At 38.5% G+C, this 18,178-nt stretch overlaps 2 protein-coding genes across 4 annotated transcripts; both read right to left on the bottom strand.

Moving 5' to 3' along the window:
* Positions 1 to 474: 474 nt before the first annotated feature.
* Positions 475 to 13,211, bottom strand: dynll2b (dynein, light chain, LC8-type 2b). 2 transcript variants are annotated; one of them, XM_065287452.1, is made up of 3 exons: positions 13,071 to 13,211; positions 3,723 to 3,859; positions 475 to 1,013 (listed from the first exon to the last, which is right to left on the bottom strand). In XM_065287452.1, the coding sequence occupies exons 2-3, from the start codon at positions 3,852 to 3,854 to the stop codon at positions 876 to 878; spliced, it is 270 nt and encodes an 89-aa protein (XP_065143524.1). In that variant the 5' UTR covers positions 3,855 to 3,859; positions 13,071 to 13,211; the 3' UTR covers positions 475 to 875. The 2 variants fall into 2 exon arrangements, with proteins under 2 accessions (XP_065143524.1, XP_065143523.1); XM_065287451.1 differs by lacking the exon at positions 13,071 to 13,211 and adding an exon at positions 10,162 to 10,318.
* Positions 13,212 to 13,312: 101 nt separating this feature from the next.
* Positions 13,313 to 18,070, bottom strand: srsf1b (serine and arginine rich splicing factor 1b). 2 transcript variants are annotated; one of them, XR_012335417.1, is made up of 5 exons: positions 17,682 to 18,070; positions 17,036 to 17,229; positions 16,321 to 16,493; positions 14,110 to 14,904; positions 13,313 to 13,474 (listed from the first exon to the last, which is right to left on the bottom strand). XR_012335417.1 is itself a non-coding variant. In XM_065287450.2 (4 exons), exons 1-4 carry the CDS (start codon positions 17,873 to 17,875, stop codon positions 14,722 to 14,724), a joined length of 744 nt encoding a protein of 247 aa, XP_065143522.1. In that variant the 5' UTR covers positions 17,876 to 18,070; the 3' UTR covers positions 13,313 to 14,721. The 2 variants fall into 2 exon arrangements, 1 of the variants encoding a protein (XP_065143522.1); XM_065287450.2 differs by having other exon boundaries at positions 13,313 to 14,904.
* Positions 18,071 to 18,178: the final 108 nt, after the last annotated feature.

The raw sequence follows: 18,178 nt of genomic DNA on the forward strand, positions 1-18,178 counted from the left end.
ATTGCTCTTTTGGTTTATAAATATTACACAAACTCAATAAACGTGCTGCTGAAAAACTCAAACAAAAATTTTTTTTGATGTCTGACCACATCAGCACAACCTACAAGGTAACCTGGGTGTCATTGTGACAAAGGGTTTGCGAGTTGGAAAGCTGGTATGTACTTTCCTTAGAGGGGCAAAAAAAGGCATTAAAGCTTTTCGTAAATGCTGGTCCTTGGAATACAAGTAGTTTTGTATCCTTTAATGGCCTTGTTTCTCCAGACAGATCTGCTCATTAGTAATTGAACTTTTCCAGCATACTTTCTGCCTCAGCAAAAAGTGTCCTTGAGCTGCATGTCATAAAAATCTAATGAAGACAACTGACCATCTTACAGTACTGTCCAAACGTAAATTTAACTCACACAACTATAGTGTTTAGAAAAGCCACCAAGCAGTTCAACAGTTCAGGTAAAAAATAATTGCTGTACAAAAATCTGTATGACGTAATCTTTAATATCATTTAAAGGCAGCGGTTAAAGCATTTTGTACAACTTCAGTGCAAAAACAAATCTGGACTTGGAAAAATTAACAAAAAACATGTCTTGTTGCTTCAACTCGTGCAACTACAGAAAGCAAAAGTTACTGTATTGCAACATATACAAATTAAATATTACACATGGCCCATGCATTATGCACAGCCTCTATAGCTAAAGTCATGAATGTGTATGTGGGACAGAATGTTAGCGTTTGGTGTGTGTGTGTATGCATGTATGAAAGTGGTGTGTGTGTGTGTGTGTGTGTGTGTGTGTGTGTGTATGAATGTGGCTCAAGCCATCAGTGCATCACAGTCCAGGTTTGGAGCTGATGTCCAAGCTTTCATGAATGGCAGTTGTTCCTCAGCCAGACTTGAAGAGAAGAATAGCCACCTGACCCAAGTAAAAGTAGATGAAATGCTTTGTTTCGTGCGTCACATAACTGCCAAAGTTCCGTCCCACAATGCAGTGCCATGTTGGATTATACTTCTTATCAAATTCCTGTCGAAAGAGCAACAACTATCAGATATTTTACGATGACCAACAGTATTCTCTTACATTCATAATCTCTAGAAAGACTGTACACAAAAAAAAAGTATAAAAAGGGTCCCTAACTGTCACAGGTAGAGTACCCTTTCAAAAGATATACTTTTCCACCTAAATAATTCAAATTAGTACCTCAGGGATATATACTGAAACCAAAGAGTGCATGTTACAGTTGGGTTTAAAATAATCGCAGTCCAACATCCCTAATCAGAACAATTACTGTTTTTGGTAGAAATTATATTTCTACATGGCAACTTATTTACTAGTAGCTGTAGAAAAACCAAAAGATCCAACACTCATGACATGCACGCTGCTGATTCGTTGTAACTAAATCATTAATTGAAAGGGGCGTGTTCAAATAGCAGTGTGGAGTAGGTCTTCACGGGTCCACTTAGATGGGTGATTCCTGCGAAATTAGACTTATGAGGTGTCATGAAACATTTTGATAAATGTAAATGCATTCAAAATAAGAAGCATACGGTTAAAACATCTCTGTGTGTACTATTTTGCACATGATTTCAAAGACATCATACAAACCAATTTTGTTGTTTTTTCCACATTTAAGGGGAATTTTCCATTACCGCAACGTGTCCATGACTGGATTTGGGTTCTTTGACATGGAAATATTTATAAAAAAAAGTAAAAAATAAAAAGCTTCAGTGCATGTTATACTATAAACATTTACAGTAAAGAAACATGTGGTATTTGGTGATCATTGGTAAATGTAGAGACAATAATAAAGAATATAAATGTGTCCAAGAGCAATTTTCTCATCCTCCGCAACAATTTTCAATCATTGTTTAAGCCCTCAATGAACTAACATTTTCAAAAAAAAAAAAAAAAAAAAAAATATAGTTGGAAGGGACATAATTGACTGTGACACTCCAGATAAAAGTAGAATTATTTTTGTCATAGTACCTAGACAACTTTTTAGTTCTCATTACCAAAAAAACGAGTTTGTAAATGCAAATATTTAATGTAATATGTTGCGGTAATGATAATCTAAAACATTTGTAATAATTCTATAGGAAATATTTTTTAAATCCTTAAAAAATTATGGTTATAGTAAGTTCACACCTTAATCTTATATGTGCAAAAAAATGACTTAAAGGGCTTTTTAAAAAATCTGATGCTGGACACTTTCTAAATCTGGATTTCGTGAGAATCACCCACATCTGACCCATGCGTTCAGGGTCTAAAAGTTAAAGGTTAAACCTTAAAGGTGCTTGGACACGGGTCGTGGGTAATTTAAAATAAATGTGCTTTTGCCGAACGGACCAAAGGCGACTCGAACTCTCTTGCATGTGTGGGGAGTCCTTTTCCAACCCCTCCTCTGTTTGCCAAGAGCGCTTGCGACATCGTGTGGCTGGCGGTAGGTTAAATTTCACTGAGACAAAAATTTGCCACTGGGTTGGGTCAGACTCAGGTCAGGTCTTTTTTATTATTTATGCACCTCAGGTTCGGGTAAAAACTGATTCGGGTCAGGTACATGTCTCAGTTTGTGAGATTATTCATTCTGTGAAAAAACTGGTGTCAAACAAATGGCCCTTATTTAAGAGCCAATATAGCAAATGTTGTCGAATACACATGATGAAGTGCAGAAAATGATATGTTGCTTAGATAAAATTATAAACACTTTAAAATGTCTTTCTGATTTTGGTTGCCATGGAAGAAACTGGAAAGCTACCATTCAAATTGGTCGAAGAATAGCCGAAATGGCAAATAATTAGCCAATGATCAGCTCCAAGGTGATCAAAGAAAGCCATGATCAAAAACTTTACCTTGAGTACTGTCTGTAACAAATAGAAGACGCCTATGTGAAGCAAAGCTATCAGTGAGAAGCCCCCGCGCAAATAACCATTGTTAAAAAAAAAAGTTACAATTTGCCAAAGAACCCAGAAAGACTGAATTTAAGCCACAGTACACTGAAGACAGTGAAGCAAACATCATGATATGGGGATGTTTCTCATACTATGGTTTCGGCCCCATTTATCGCATACCAGGGATAATGGATCAGTCAAAATATTTAAAGCGGGCATGTTGCCTTATGCTGAAAAGGAAATGGTGTTTCAACAAGACAACAACCCGAAAGACACAAAGTAAGGAGCAGCATCTTGGTTCCAGATCAACAAGATTAATGTTACGGAGTGGCCAAACCAAATCCCCGGACCTTAATCCAATAGAAAACTGGTTCCTGAGGCAGAACCAAGAAATGAAGAGGAAATGTGACACGTAGTGCAATTAGCTTGGGCTGGAATACCCGTTCACGTGTACCAGATGTTGGTGAAGCAGTTCTCAGAAACCGTGGTTAAACTAACTAAATATCACTTCAGTGATTCACAAGAAAGCTAAATTGAAGCATTTTTCAGTTTATAGTCTGACTTTGTAAAGACAAATGCAGACACTGCTATAATATTGCTTTTTCTTCAATTTCTGTATAGTAGTAAAACACTTTTTTTATGTTTTCATTTAGAGCTTTACTCACTTTTTTTAAACGCACTGCTATTATTTTTGAACAACTGTATATCTGTCCCTAAATGGTACCATAAGGACCTTTTTAAAGGGTACTCCACCAGTGATAGCTAAGGACCATTTTTGACCGTGTAAGAACTAAAAGGCCTTTTTAAATTTGGTGTTGAAAATCAGAAATATTTTGTGGCTTACCTTCTTGATGTAAGCAGCAATGTCTTTCTCAATGTTGTACTTCTCCATAGCCTGTGTGGCACAATCCACTGCATCCTGCTGCATGTCTTCAGACATATCAGCATTCTTTATTACTGCCTTCCTGTCAGTCATGATAGCTGTGGATACAAGCAGAAAAACCTTTGAAACCTGACTGCTCACACATGGTCTGTAGGTGCCCTCCCATTTTGCTGTACCATTACAGTTATTTTCTAAATGTCGACAAAAGACTATTGCAAAATGACGGCGTTCAATTAACCGATGATATGCGACTGAAAGCTTTTTCCTTTTGTGCGATAAGTCATTCCAAACATCACGTCGACTGATGTTGGTCAGGGCTCCAGACTAACTTTTTTCACTAGGAGCGCAGTGGCCCCCAACTGAAAATTTTAGGGGCGCAACCAGAAAATTTAGGGGCACACACCGTAAATCAACATGCTAACCAAATATTCACATTTCTACTAATTTCCGCTGTATTACTAATAAATACTTTAAGGATAGATGCAGAAAGTACAATGTGCCGTTTCAAATTCAGTGTCACATTTTATTGTGCACTTTTGGAAAAAAGGTCACATTTACTGGTTGCACATGTGCGACTGGATGTAAAATTCAGTGGCACACTCTCAAATTTTAGGGGCAAAATGCCACCATTTGGGGGCAGTCTGGAGCCCTGTTGGTAAGTTTACGTAGATCACATCCATCGCACTACGCATTATTTTTAACCGAAGGAGACGTAAGCATATCATCCAAACATTAATGCCAAGGAAAGCCCCTTATACAGACACATATTGTGGTGTTTCTGGGAAGTTTTAGTACATATTGCATCATCTTCCAATAATAATTATGAAGTGACCCGAAAATGCAAATAAAGGGTTTCCATTGCAGTTTTGTGAAATACTTTTTCAAATGCATGTTATAAACGACTCAAACTAACAGATCGATAAGGACTTTCTGATCAAAAGCTGTAGTACATGAAATACCTGTGCATAATATCGGCTGTGCGTTTCAGCCACTGGGTTTAAAAAAAAAAAAAAAAGACTAGAGAGTTCTTTAAGCAAACACTGTTGTTAAGTCTGCTGTGTGGGACCTGTCTGAGTTTACACAGTCTTCTACCTTTCCAATTAGCTTATTAAGGAACTGGTGCATCTACGAAAAAGGAAACGTGCAGTCATGATTTGACAAAAAGGAGGCCACCTCAATCATCTCCATCTCGCTCTCTTTAAGACTCTGTGTTCAGCCCAGGAGAGGGAAAGGCTTGATAAAATTTAACCAGTAATAAGGATGTGACGACAAGGAGTACAAATCATATCCTTATGCAGTTTACATTATTACAGATATAAAACTAAGCAAAGGCCTATGGCGTTCAAGCTATGTGTGACCATGACTGAAAACCCTATCCACATAGAATCATCCAGTTCTGTGAAAAATATAACCTTGCTTTCTTGAATATTAACTCTTAAGACATAAGAGTATTATCCAAACATTAATGCCAATGAAAGACCCCATACAGTCACATATTGAGGTGTTTCTGGGAGGTTTTTAGTACATACCGTGTCATATTCAAATAATTATGAAGTGACCTGAAAATGCCAATAAACGATTTCTATTGCAGCTTTGTGAAATACACATTCCGAAATGCCTGAAAAAACACCTCATGTGAGCGCAAAACATTTTTGTGATATATGGCAGGGCTCAATGCAAAAAATATAACCTTGCTTTCTTGAATGTTAACCTAGTAAGGTCATGTCAAAGATTAAAAATTGATGAGAAATACATGATTAAAATCAAACTTGGATGCTCCTAAACGCATAATTAGATTATGAATACGTATAAAACAAGTGTATTCTTGACAATAACAAAATCATCACACAACAATGAAAACATACAAACAACTTATTGATGTTTAGAGATAGTTGTATTTTTGTTTTATAGCACTAATAACAGTTGTGTTGTATTGTTGTCAAACTAAAAACATAACGAAGTGATAAGAATTTATTTCAGTAGGTTTCCCTACTAAAAGAGTATCTAAAATCAGCATAAGGTTTTAGAGGTTTAAGCTGGTGTATCAGGCTGGTTTTGGACACTTTTTAGCTAGTCTTGGCTGGGAGATCAGTTGACCTACCAGTCTAAACCAGACTGACCAAGTTGATTGCCTGGTTTTAGTTGGTTTAAGATGATCCTCCCAGCCAGGGTACTAATTATGTCAAAGATTATGGGGGTCCCCTGGCTAATGAAATTACAGGGTTTCCACTAAGCGATGATATGCAATAAAAAAAAAGAATTATCTTTCGGGATAAGTCATTCCAAACATCACGTCGACAGAAGTTATTTTAAGACATTATTTTATTTGAAAGACACGTAGGAGTGTTTTCCAACATTAATGCAAAAAAACCTTATTCATGGGCACCAAAGACGGCAATTCCGCCATGCCCGCTGCCATATGTGTGTCCATGTTGGTAGCAAACACAGCATTAATTATGTGACCATTTTATGTAGTTTAATTGAGAGCTTACCAGAGAAAAAAAATACTGATTGGACAATCTGGAGTTAGATGTCGGCTGCCAGTAGGGATGTGCGATAATTCGCATGTGATTGTCATCTCGTCAGTGAAGCCGTTTCAGTGATTAGTAGTAAATTGTCGGCACCTGCTTTCAGATGGAGCCGCATTTACTATACAAAGCCATAGTTCACTAACAACTTAGCTTTATTTAATCGCAGACGTATCACCTAAGATATGTATGCGATATGGCCGAGCTTGTCAATGAACTACGGCTTTGTGTAGTAAATGCTGCTCCATCTGAATAGCAGGTGATGGCAATTTACTACTAATTAAGGAACCGGCTTCACTGACGAGATGCGCATGATATCGCATGCGAATTATCACGCATCCCTAGCTGCCAGCCAGTCCCTCCAGTTGTTTGCGATCGCAGAAGAGTGCAAAATCAACAAAATGATGAATTTTCATATTCTGTATTAAATACTTCCAGAAATTAAAAATGTCTCATACAAATAAATAAAGTATCCCTCATTATAAATGGAGTAGACTACTTGGTGAATATGTTTGGCTTAAATTTACTAACGCGAATGAACAATCCCTCTCTAACTTAAAATAATAAGTTGCTGGGACACAAGATAAAGTCTGCTGTCCATAACATCTCAGCGGGAACAAATGTGCAGAACTGTGATCTTTCAGGCTTTTATTGTCACATACGCTCATAATTTAGTCAAAATGTCCATTGGTGTATATAAAAAGGTTATGTGTAAAGTTAACAGTTTAGGGAAAAAGTGGTTTAGGACGTATTGTAGGCTTTTAAAGCGACAGCTGTATGTTAATCAAAAAACAATCTGCAACCTAATGTTATATTTATTTGTCAGTTTTTTCATTTGTTTCTCTGTTCTTATATTATCACTTACTGTTTATTTGATTATTGAATTACTTGAGAACTTTTTACTATTCATTTAATATTAGGCAAGCATTTATGTTAGTGGTCACTTCTGATTGAAGGCAATCCTTTATTCTGCCAATCTAACTCCTTTGAAATAGAAAAAAATTGTAGTTCAGGGTTCCTGTGACGACTGCTATTACATCCAGCAGCACAACATATCGCGAGCATATTTTAATCTTGTTGTGAACCTCCTGGGAGTGTCTTATTGATCTTCATCAGGTAGTTGTGCCTGCTGTGACCATAGAATAAAAAGGGTGCGCAGCTGTGACCGGACACAAAAATGGCGGCGACGAAACACAGTGACGTCACTTGGTCCAGATAAATACTTGGGAGCAACGTATGAGGTGTTTCTCGGAGCTAATAGTACGTTATTTTAAATCAAAGGAGATGTAGAAGTGTTATCCAAACATTATTGGGAAGGAAAGCGTCTTATATTTGGGAGCAAACACTTATGAGGTGTTTCTGAGAGGTGTATACCGCGTTATCTTCAAATAATCATTATGTGATTTACATAATTCAGTTGACCTGAAAATGCCATTGGAGTTTTGCTAAACACACCTTTTGATTGCCTGAAAAATCACCTCATGCGAGTGTAAAAAGTTTTTTTGCAATACATGGGCGTTTTTTGCTAAATTTACATGCTTCCATTTGTGGTTTAATTAATTCCCAATGTCAATTTGCACAATTTGAAGGGTCATAAAAACGAAGCTTTTGACTTATCTGTCAATTCCTCAAGAAAACAGCATGATTGTTTACATTTATTTCAGACAGAAATCTTTTGGATTAGTTTATTGCGAAATTGGTACAAATAATGGACAGTATCGATTTGTGGCAGCGATTCATGTAGTATTCTAATTAATACCCCCCAATTTATATTTTTGTGCTTTATAGGGGTCCCCCGATGCTTATAAGAGGTCTGGGACCACCCCAGCCCCCCCCCTCAATTTGATCTTTCAGGCTTTTATTGTCACATACGCTCATAATTTAGTCAAAATGTCCATTGGTGTATATAAAAAGGTTATGTGTAAAGTTAACAGTTTAGGGAAAAAGTGGTTTAGGACGTATTGTAGGCTTTTAAAGCGACAGCTGTATGTTAATCAAAAAACAATCTGCAACCTAATGTTATATTTATTTGTCAGTTTTTTCATTTGTTTCTCTGTTCTTATATTATCACTTACTGTTTATTTGATTATTGAATTACTTGAGAACTTTTTACTATTCATTTAATATTAGGCAAGCATTTATGTTAGTGGTCACTTCTGATTGAAGGCAATCCTTTATTCTGCCAATCTAACTCCTTTGAAATAGAAAAAAATTGTAGTTCAGGGTTCCTGTGACGACTGCTATTACATCCAGCAGCACAACATATCGCGAGCATATTTTAATCTTGTTGTGAACCTCCTGGGAGTGTCTTATTGATCTTCATCAGGTAGTTGTGCCTGCTGTGACCATAGAATAAAAAGGGTGCGCAGCTGTGACCGGACACAAAAATGGCGGCGACGAAACACAGTGACGTCACTTGGTCCAGATAAATACTTGGGAGCAACGTATGAGGTGTTTCTCGGAGCTAATAGTACGTTATTTTAAATCAAAGGAGATGTAGAAGTGTTATCCAAACATTATTGGGAAGGAAAGCGTCTTATATTTGGGAGCAAACACTTATGAGGTGTTTCTGAGAGGTGTATACCGCGTTATCTTCAAATAATCATTATGTGATTTACATAATTCAGTTGACCTGAAAATGCCATTGGAGTTTTGCTAAACACACCTTTTGATTGCCTGAAAAATCACCTCATGCGAGTGTAAAAAGTTTTTTTGCAATACATGGGCGTTTTTTGCTAAATTTACATGCTTCCATTTGTGGTTTAATTAATTCCCAATGTCAATTTGCACAATTTGAAGGGTCATAAAAACGAAGCTTTTGACTTATCTGTCAATTCCTCAAGAAAACAGCATGATTGTTTACATTTATTTCAGACAGAAATCTTTTGGATTAGTTTATTGCGAAATTGGTACAAATAATGGACAGTATCGATTTGTGGCAGCGATTCATGTAGTATTCTAATTAATACCCCCCAATTTATATTTTTGTGCTTTATAGGGGTCCCCCGATGCTTATAAGAGGTCTGGGACCACCCCAGCCCCCCCCCTCAATTTGAACACTGCTTCAACCTTGGCAAAGCTGTTCTTCCTGCCTGGTCAAGCAGGTGGGTTAGCTGGTCTCCCAGGATGACCAACTAAAAAAAGTGGCCAAACCCCACTAAAACCAGCCTGCTACACCAGTTTAACCAGGCAGGGAGAACAGTTATGATCTATTCACTAGGGCTGAAAAAAAATGTAGAAGTGTAGTTTAAAAAAAATGTAAACTTTGCAGCTGCGTGAGTAAAACGATTACATTTCAGTGGGAATGAGTGAGTGTAAATAATGCTGCAAAGGACAATTAATAATTTACCCATCACAGGTGTCTGTCTTTGATAAGGTCATTGAAAGGAAATCACAGAAGGGTGATATAACTTCACATCACATACGGAGTTTGTTGCAGACTGTGGCCATTTTACAAACTTTCACTCAAGACAGTGCTGCTCCCATGTCAACATAAAACAGCCTGTGTTGGTCTCGGTGATGAAGTCCTCAGCATCTGATCTCAATGCTCTCTCATCATTGGCACAATTACATAACAGCCCATCTCTCCAAACGGCGAGCACTTTTAACTTTAATGTCACGCCACCGCCCTAATTACTCCCCATTTAAAACAATTTAACGAAGCGTTTTCCGTTTGCAAACACGTGTTTTAACACCAATGGCGATATACGTACATAATGCGAATAAAAAAAAAACGAAAAAAGGTCGCGTGTCGATGATGCTTCATTTAAACACGGCACTCAATACTGAACTTACATTTTTCCATGCGTTATTTTTCCCATAAACTATATGGAGAACTCTTCGGATGCATGCATAGGAAATGAAATGCTCACCTCTCGTGGTGTTTTTACACCGGGTCACTGTTTGATTGAGGCTTTTCTTGAGCCGCTGTGCTTCACGCTTGACTTCTCTAACCACTATTTAAATCGTCTACCCATGCGGCTGCGCTCGTAACTCACATCCAACTGCGCGTCACGGAACCCGGCGTGCCCCGCCCACCGCACTGCACCGCCTCTCTGATTGGCTGCTTCAGAGCCTCACCCCGCATATGCCAGCGTTTTCCACTAGCTTCCCACTGCCCGCATTTTATTTCATCCCACAATGCACCGGGCCATTTGGGCCTGTGCTGGACTGTACTCTCAGGTCCAGAGACCAATGCTTTGGGTGATATATTATTTAATTAGTGTGGCACACACAATGAAAGATCTGACCTTTTATTATTTAGTGGATGCTTAAGTGTGCCTAAAATATTTATAAGACTGTCATGAACCAGATTAAACAAATATTCATACACTCTTGTAGGAGTTTATACGAGTGAACATTCACATGCTAGGCTGCAGCTACATTTGTAGTGTAGTTAGTGACCAATTCATCTGTCAGGTTTCAAGATTTACAACGGATTGCTTATTTAACTTTACGATGTGTCTATATTGGCATTACACAGCTAGGGTTGCAAATGGGGAGAAAGTTTCTGGTAAATTTCTGGAAACTTTCCATGGGAACTTAATATGGGGAATTTTGGAATTATTCCAAATTGGAAACTTAATGGAAATGTATGGGAATTTATATAAACTATATCATATACAAACATAAATAAACATTTTGTTTGGTCATAAGCAGACATGCATGCAGGGTAATACACATTTTGAAGATTCCTGATACTTACGCTCATCAAGCCTGGATTTATTTAATCAAAAACCCTTCAAAAATCATTCAAATATGAACACCCAGCACAAAGAAGTTTTTAAAAAATATATGTAATTTACATGAATACATGCAAAGATGGAGATTTTGACATTATTTTGTGTGCAGGATTCAAGAAATTATCTGTGCATGTTATGAAAGAATGCACATGAAGGGAGTGTGCCTGAGGAACGTGCAGGATAGAAATTCAACTAAAATTGAATAAATCTTGTTATTTTAAACAAAATTATACTGGAAGATTTTTTTTAAACTACATTTAAGTTCCCTGTTATAGGCAACTCTCAGTTTCTTTCTAATTCCCATAAATTCCTGTTAAATAAGTGAAAATTCCTGGAATTTTGCAACCAACCTTGCTCTCTAGAGAAAAGCAAACAATACATTTTATTTGATTCACATTACTTAAAAAACAACTAATCCATAGGATTACAAAATGTCTTCTGAAGCAAAGTATTTTTTATATTTCAACTCGACTCCTGAATGCAAGTATGGCTGTTGCCAGAAGCCCATGATCACAGTTTATAAAGTTTGAAATACGTTTTCCTAACAAAACACGTTGCTTCTCTTCAGATTTAAGAACTCTATGGGTTAGGTTTTGAGATGAACACACTTTTTGAAGAGTTTAATATGGGGCACTATCCAATGTCATTATAAAGCTGAAAAGAGCCAGGACATTATTTAATACAGGGTTCCCACACCTTAGTTAACTTCAAATTCAAGGACCTTTCAAGGACTTTCCAGGTAAAATACCCTCAAATTCAAGGACTAAATGTGAGGACACATTTCAAGTGAGAGCAAGGTTACATTGTTACTGTTCCCTTTCGAGGGAACTCACGCTGCGTCACTGCGGTGACATTTGGGGACGCCTCCAAGGGTAAGTGCATCTGAATGTGTTTATCAAATTCAACCAATGGTGAGGCTTAACAACAAAGACAAGGTGAAGGGGGAACCAGTAAGTATATCGCTATCTGAAATATTGCCAGGACAGCGTTACAGGGACGCAGGAAGTATGGCAAGGGAGATGTAGCGCCTCTTTCCCTTCTCATTTGTCAAACACAATTATGCAAAAAAGCATTTTGGTATAAATCAACATTTCCATACAAAATATATAAGCATTTAAAGTGAACGGTTTAGCACTGGGCTTAAAAAGTCTAGAATTTTATAATATTATCCTACACTACACAGGGAATAATATGGGTTTTTTTTCCAGAAAACTTCTTGCATAAAATAGATTCAAGCACTTTTAATGACCTGTATCTATCTATGTAGATTTTCAAAAACTTCCAAGGGCCTTGAATTATTTCCCCAGATTCACAAACTTTCAAGGATTTAAAAGACCTGTAGGAACCCTGAAATACAACTCCAACTGAGTTTGGCTGAAATAAGAAAGTCAAACAACCAGGATGACTTGAGGGAGAGTAAAACATGGGCTAATTTTCATTTTGGGATGAACTATTTCTTTGACATCTGTACAAATTTCAGTGCTAAGTGTTTGCTATACTGCTCTTATGTTTGTTGTTGGAGACTCTCTGGAAAGCGATGACTTACATACTCCATCTAACCTCGCCTCCAGAAACAAGGGGGTGTTGGAATGTTCGCAAACAGTATACTGTTGCTCACCCTTTTTGAAGTTCGTATAGCCTTCTAGCGAAGAACGAAACCGTAATTCGCTGGAAGAATATTGAGGGCTTAATTTGCATAATCAGACCACCGATTGATGTGTTTTTGAGCACTGTGGTCCACCATGTTTTATATTACTGTAAACCAAACAGCAAAGTGTCAACAGATTGCATCAATTTTATTTAATGAAAACAACACATATGTCAAATGGACATTTAATCTTTATTTAAAGAAGGGTGAAAGAGAAATAACGCTACAAACTAGAAATAGGATTTAGCCAATTGTAGGGGCAACACCACTGCCAACACAACAAATACCAACAAATGTTAAAGTAGTATTTTTTTGAAACCCTAAATAAACTACAATATCCCACTCAAAATGTGCCTATTACCCACCCACCCACTAATTACCCTCTATTTACCACGCTCCTCATGTGGATTCCATCCAAAGCAACTGATCCAGCCTTCTGGTTCCTTGCTCTGCTCCTTATTACACCAACAAAAAACAAAAAACTCATCTCACAAAACAAAAGTGCCTGGATCCTTTCTGCGCATCATTGGGTCTCCACGAAAAATTGAATTTGGTTTTGGAAAAGCCAATTAAAACATCAGGTATCCTTTTCTGTGTTTAACTCCTTTAATTGCGGTTTGGTGAGGGGATGCGGAGCTGGGGTTGGGATCCTCTCCTACGGTTCCCGCTCCCGGTAATTTGATCCCGCTCCATGTATGTATCCATCCTTATCCTAATCCTAATCCTGATCCTGAACTGATCCAATGATCCGGCTCCAAGGATCGGGACACAGTGAGCCCCTCCTCCAATCCAAACCTTTGAATACCAGCAAAATCAAAAAGAGGGAGGTAACAAGTTAGAATCACAGCTAAATGAAGAGCTTCTGTGTTTATCTATCATTGCTTCTATAAATTGGTCATTGGAGCGGTATTTGTTTTTTTCCGTATGTATATATATATGATAAAAAGGATACCAGACTGTATGATATGCTACGGAAATAATTTAAGAGCACCATTTTATTGTGCTTATTAAATTGAAAAAACAATCATAACTAATGTATAGCACAAAAAAGACCCTAAACAACTTACACGGCAAGCCTTTGTATTATCATTTTATAAATTTACATAGGGGTTCAACAGTGGTCAAATCCCAGCACATTTTGGACGACAGGCAAAAATGTTTTTGGATTTAATGACGAAATGTTAAAAAAGCCATCTTTAATGTATGCACAAGCTTTGCAACATCCAGACAGTCTGCATGCACGCTTAGAAGCAATGACTAGTGATACAAACTAAATAAAACAGGGAGGGGAGTGTTGTGAAGGGTGGGAAACGGCAAAGCAAATCGAACGTGGAACTGCACTAAGAAAATGCACTAAGAGTACTGGAGGTCTTTTTAGGAAAATAAAACTGCCTTTTTTTTAAGGTGACCAAGGCTGGTTGCTGTCATACCATTGCCTCAAATGAAATGCCTGCTCCTCCTCCTCCTCCAAAAACGCTTTATCCTAATATGAATGAACTGTGCTTCAAAATCCTTTATTCCAAAGCTTTCTTTTATCCTGCTCTTCTGTTGTCTATAGAAACACATGAAAAGGTAAAAATAGCAGTTTTCCAACTAAATAAAAAAATTCCACCCCAAATATGATTAACAAAATAACAGCAGCAGATTAATCCTTGAAGACAGAACTATTTAAAGCATTTCAACACATGCTCCTTGTTTTAAATATAGTACAAGGGATGATTATGAAGATCCAGTTTAAATGTGAATGCAACACAAAGACACAATGGGGTCATGGGATAGGAGACAACAAAAAAAGGATTGACAGGGAAAGAATAAAGAGAAAAAAACGCCCATTTAGCTACGCTTAGCTGTCTTTAGCAAAATGACAGTCAAATAAAAATCTAATCTTTGGATATTATGTGACAACCAAAGATGAGAAAGCAAACTGGGAAAATGAAGAGACAAAACAAGTCGAGAGAGCAATGAAGTACAACAGTCGGTCCAGTAAAAGGTGACAAAGGGTGTATGATTGTGGCCAGCCAAATTAGCTGTCAAGTGGATGTTTAGGTGCGGGAACGTGAGCGGCTGTGGCGGGGCGAGTAACGGGGTGATCCACGGTTCCGGCGTGGAGAGTAGCTGCGACTGCGGCTGTTGCTCCGGCTGCGACTTCTGCTGCGGCTGCGAGAGCGCCCGTAACTGGGGCTCCGCGGACCATCCACTTTAACACGGATGTAGGCAGTTTCCCCCTGAGAAACACACAATTTGAAAAATTTCTAATGCAGAACTTTAATTCATGGCTACCAATAAACAGTTTGTCTCTCATTTGAAACAGTTTTAGGGTGTTTTCAGACCTGAGCCTTTGTTTCGGAATCTGGTGCGTTTTCTCCAGTGGTTCGGTTAGTTTAGGCATATGTGAACACAGCAATCGCACTCGGATCCGTACCAAAATAACTGATCGAATACAAACAAACTCTGGAGCAGTTTGGTATAAGCCTGAAAGCAATCCGACCCAATGGATTAACGAAGAGACTCTTATTAAAGCAATAAGCCCCGCAAAGCAGTGGGTTACCAGTGCATTTTATAAAAGCTAAGGGGCGTTGTTAGGCATGACGTGAAGCAGAGTGCCTAAAACCCCCTTAGCTGTTATAAAATGCACTGTAACCCCACTGCTTTGCGGGGCTTATTTCTTTTATAAAATGGTTACTTCATATGCATAGCGGGATTTCATCAAATAAAACACAAATAAGTTGTAATTATATTAGTACAAATATTACTCTTCCGCCAAACAAAGTAGACCCTCAGAATCAAGTGTGGCTGATACGGAGCGTAGTTCCCAACCAACACAGATGCAGCAAAGACACAATGAAAATATTATTAAAGACTGTGGTGTTTATTTTTATAAATCAGTAAGCAGCAACAATGGCGCAGTGATACCTATGTGATGCGGTCTGAACCGTGGGGTTACCGGGGTATTTTATCACAGCCTAGAATGCATTTCAACCAATCAGAATGAAGAACCAGAACTGCCCGTTTTATAATGCTTTTTAACCATGAACATACCTGATAGCTCTTCAATGATGAGTTCTGGTGAGCATGTCTGCGCCATTCAAAACCAAAGCGCACCTGTTCCTTATAAAATGTTTTCTAATTGCTCTTCTCTGCAATAAATACATTGTAAGTAATATAACCAGTTACCAAAAAAGCCACAGAATAATCCCGCAAGGCTGCTGTCTGTCAATCATGACAGATAACTTTGGGCGGAATCATGGAAAATAAACAGATTATGCACCAATTAAAGGAGAGTTTACTCGCACGTGACTTGAAGGAACAAAGTCTTGTATGTTCGGAAATATTGCCTTTGTTAATGCGAACTGAACCAATATGAAATTGCAACATTGTAGACACCGGTTTCAGAACAAAGCAATTGATCTACAGGTCTGAAAGCACCCTAAGATTTATGTGCGCCATCCCAAATGGCAGCATAGCTGGCAGTTCTCTTTGTATACGGCCACTTACATTCAAAAGATCCATTCCATGGATCCTCCTAGTCCATGTGGCTCCATCATGTGTCTCTGACATCAATCTTACCTTGAAATTCCCAAATCCTTAAGCTATGCCCTGTCCTGTCCAATGGCGGTCTACATTTATAAACTCACACCTACCTCGTGTGACCGGAACTTAGTGTTATCCAGCTTTCGAACGGCGTAGGTCATGTCTTCTTTGCGCACAAACTCCACAACGCCGGTGCCATCCCGGAATACGTCAGCATAACATACATCACCTGCTTCACGCATGTGATCCTTAAGGTCCTGCCAGCTGCCACTAGGAGGAAGTCCTGAAATCATAAAACAAACAAAAAACAGTTAAGCAGAGATAGCGAGAGGTGGAGACTGCCCACTTGTAGAAAAATGGCACATGTATAAAAATTTTATATATTTCACAATTCAATCTGCAATCTGATTTGCATGCGCAAATGGCACCAACTCAAAATGTTCAAGCATCCAACTTTGTGCGAAAAACGCCATTCGCATTCACACCAACACCGTCAAGAGTGGCAAAGTGACCGGAATTCATTCATTTTAAATTAGAGCAGGCGGCAAGCTGTGGCGCGTCTTTGGCCGTGTGAGCGTCGAGGAGAGTTAAAATCAGCTCAACTTTATGGTAATGAGTTATGACGTGGTCCGGCGGCAACCAACTGGAAGTCGGAAACCAACCGAAGTGGCTTGCCATAAGAGAGGATTCCAGAGAATGCATTCAATCATCAGAGCGTCCACTAATCTTTTTCTACAGCCATGCCGGCTTGACAGAGCGTTTTTATGCTCTTGCCAGCGGCGTTGTTAACGCACAGTTATATAACTGATCTGTCGGCTCACTTACCTGACACAATGACCCTGTACTCAGAGCGTCTGGATGGAGGGCCATATCTGCCTCTTGGAGCTCCACCACCACCTCCTCCACCACCTCCACCTCCACCTCTTCCACCTCCCCTACCACTCCTTGGGAACTCCACTCGAAGACGATAGCCATCATAGTCATAGCCATCTCGTCCGTATACAGCATCCTCTGCATCCCTAAAGAGATGCAAAAAAAGTTCAGTGCCTTCCAGTGGTGCATCCTTATGGTTCACCAAAAACAAGAATGGACAACATGATAAATGCATGAAACTTAAACTTCCCTGCTGGAAAAAAACAAATAGTTGATGGTTTATAATGGTAATAATAAGAAAAACATTATTTATATTGTACTTGTTACACACAGGTCTCAATATTCTTATTTAATGGTCCAGCTGAAAGATACAAACTTCCTTGATGACGACACGTGACAACTATGGACTTTATACGAACGCATAATGTAATTTTGTCTACGCAATTCGTAATTGAATGATAAACTATGTTAAAATATGTATTAGTCGTTTTAGTTAACTTTTTTTTACATCAAAGAACAGCTCCGGAAATATTGTCTTCACATCGGTTCGGTCGCATAGATACGGGAGAGGCCGTGTTTGTTTAATTTGTGTATTTACCTTGGATCTTCAAACTCTACGAATGCAAACGGCGGACCGCCTCTTCTGTTTTTAAGATCGATATCCCGAATTGCTCCGTATTTATAAAACACATCCTCCACGTCCTTGGTGCGAATATCAGGTGGTAGATTACCCACGTAAATCCGACAGTCGTTGTTTCCAGCAGGGCCTCGAATTACGCTGCCGCCTGACATGACGGTACGCCAATAATACAAAGAACTAGCTATATCCTTCAGCCGGTATAAAACAAACAACTTAACACTACTGCGTATAGATACGTTCACAAAATAAAGTAAACGTTTACTTTTCGAAAACAGAAAACGGTAAAATCCCTCACAATATGGCGCCGAGGCCTTTCTCCCTCAACACACTCGCGCCTGCGCAGTGGAGCTACGCAGCGCGGAATAATACACGTGACATATTTTCCACGCGGAATAATACCAGTCTTTTAGACATTAAACAAATCATATTTGTTTTTAATTAGCATAAGAACATTT

The sequence above is a fragment of the Paramisgurnus dabryanus genome, chromosome 18, assembly GCF_030506205.2.
Source record: "Paramisgurnus dabryanus chromosome 18, PD_genome_1.1, whole genome shotgun sequence".
NCBI classification, from domain to species: domain Eukaryota; kingdom Metazoa; phylum Chordata; class Actinopteri; order Cypriniformes; family Cobitidae; genus Paramisgurnus; species Paramisgurnus dabryanus.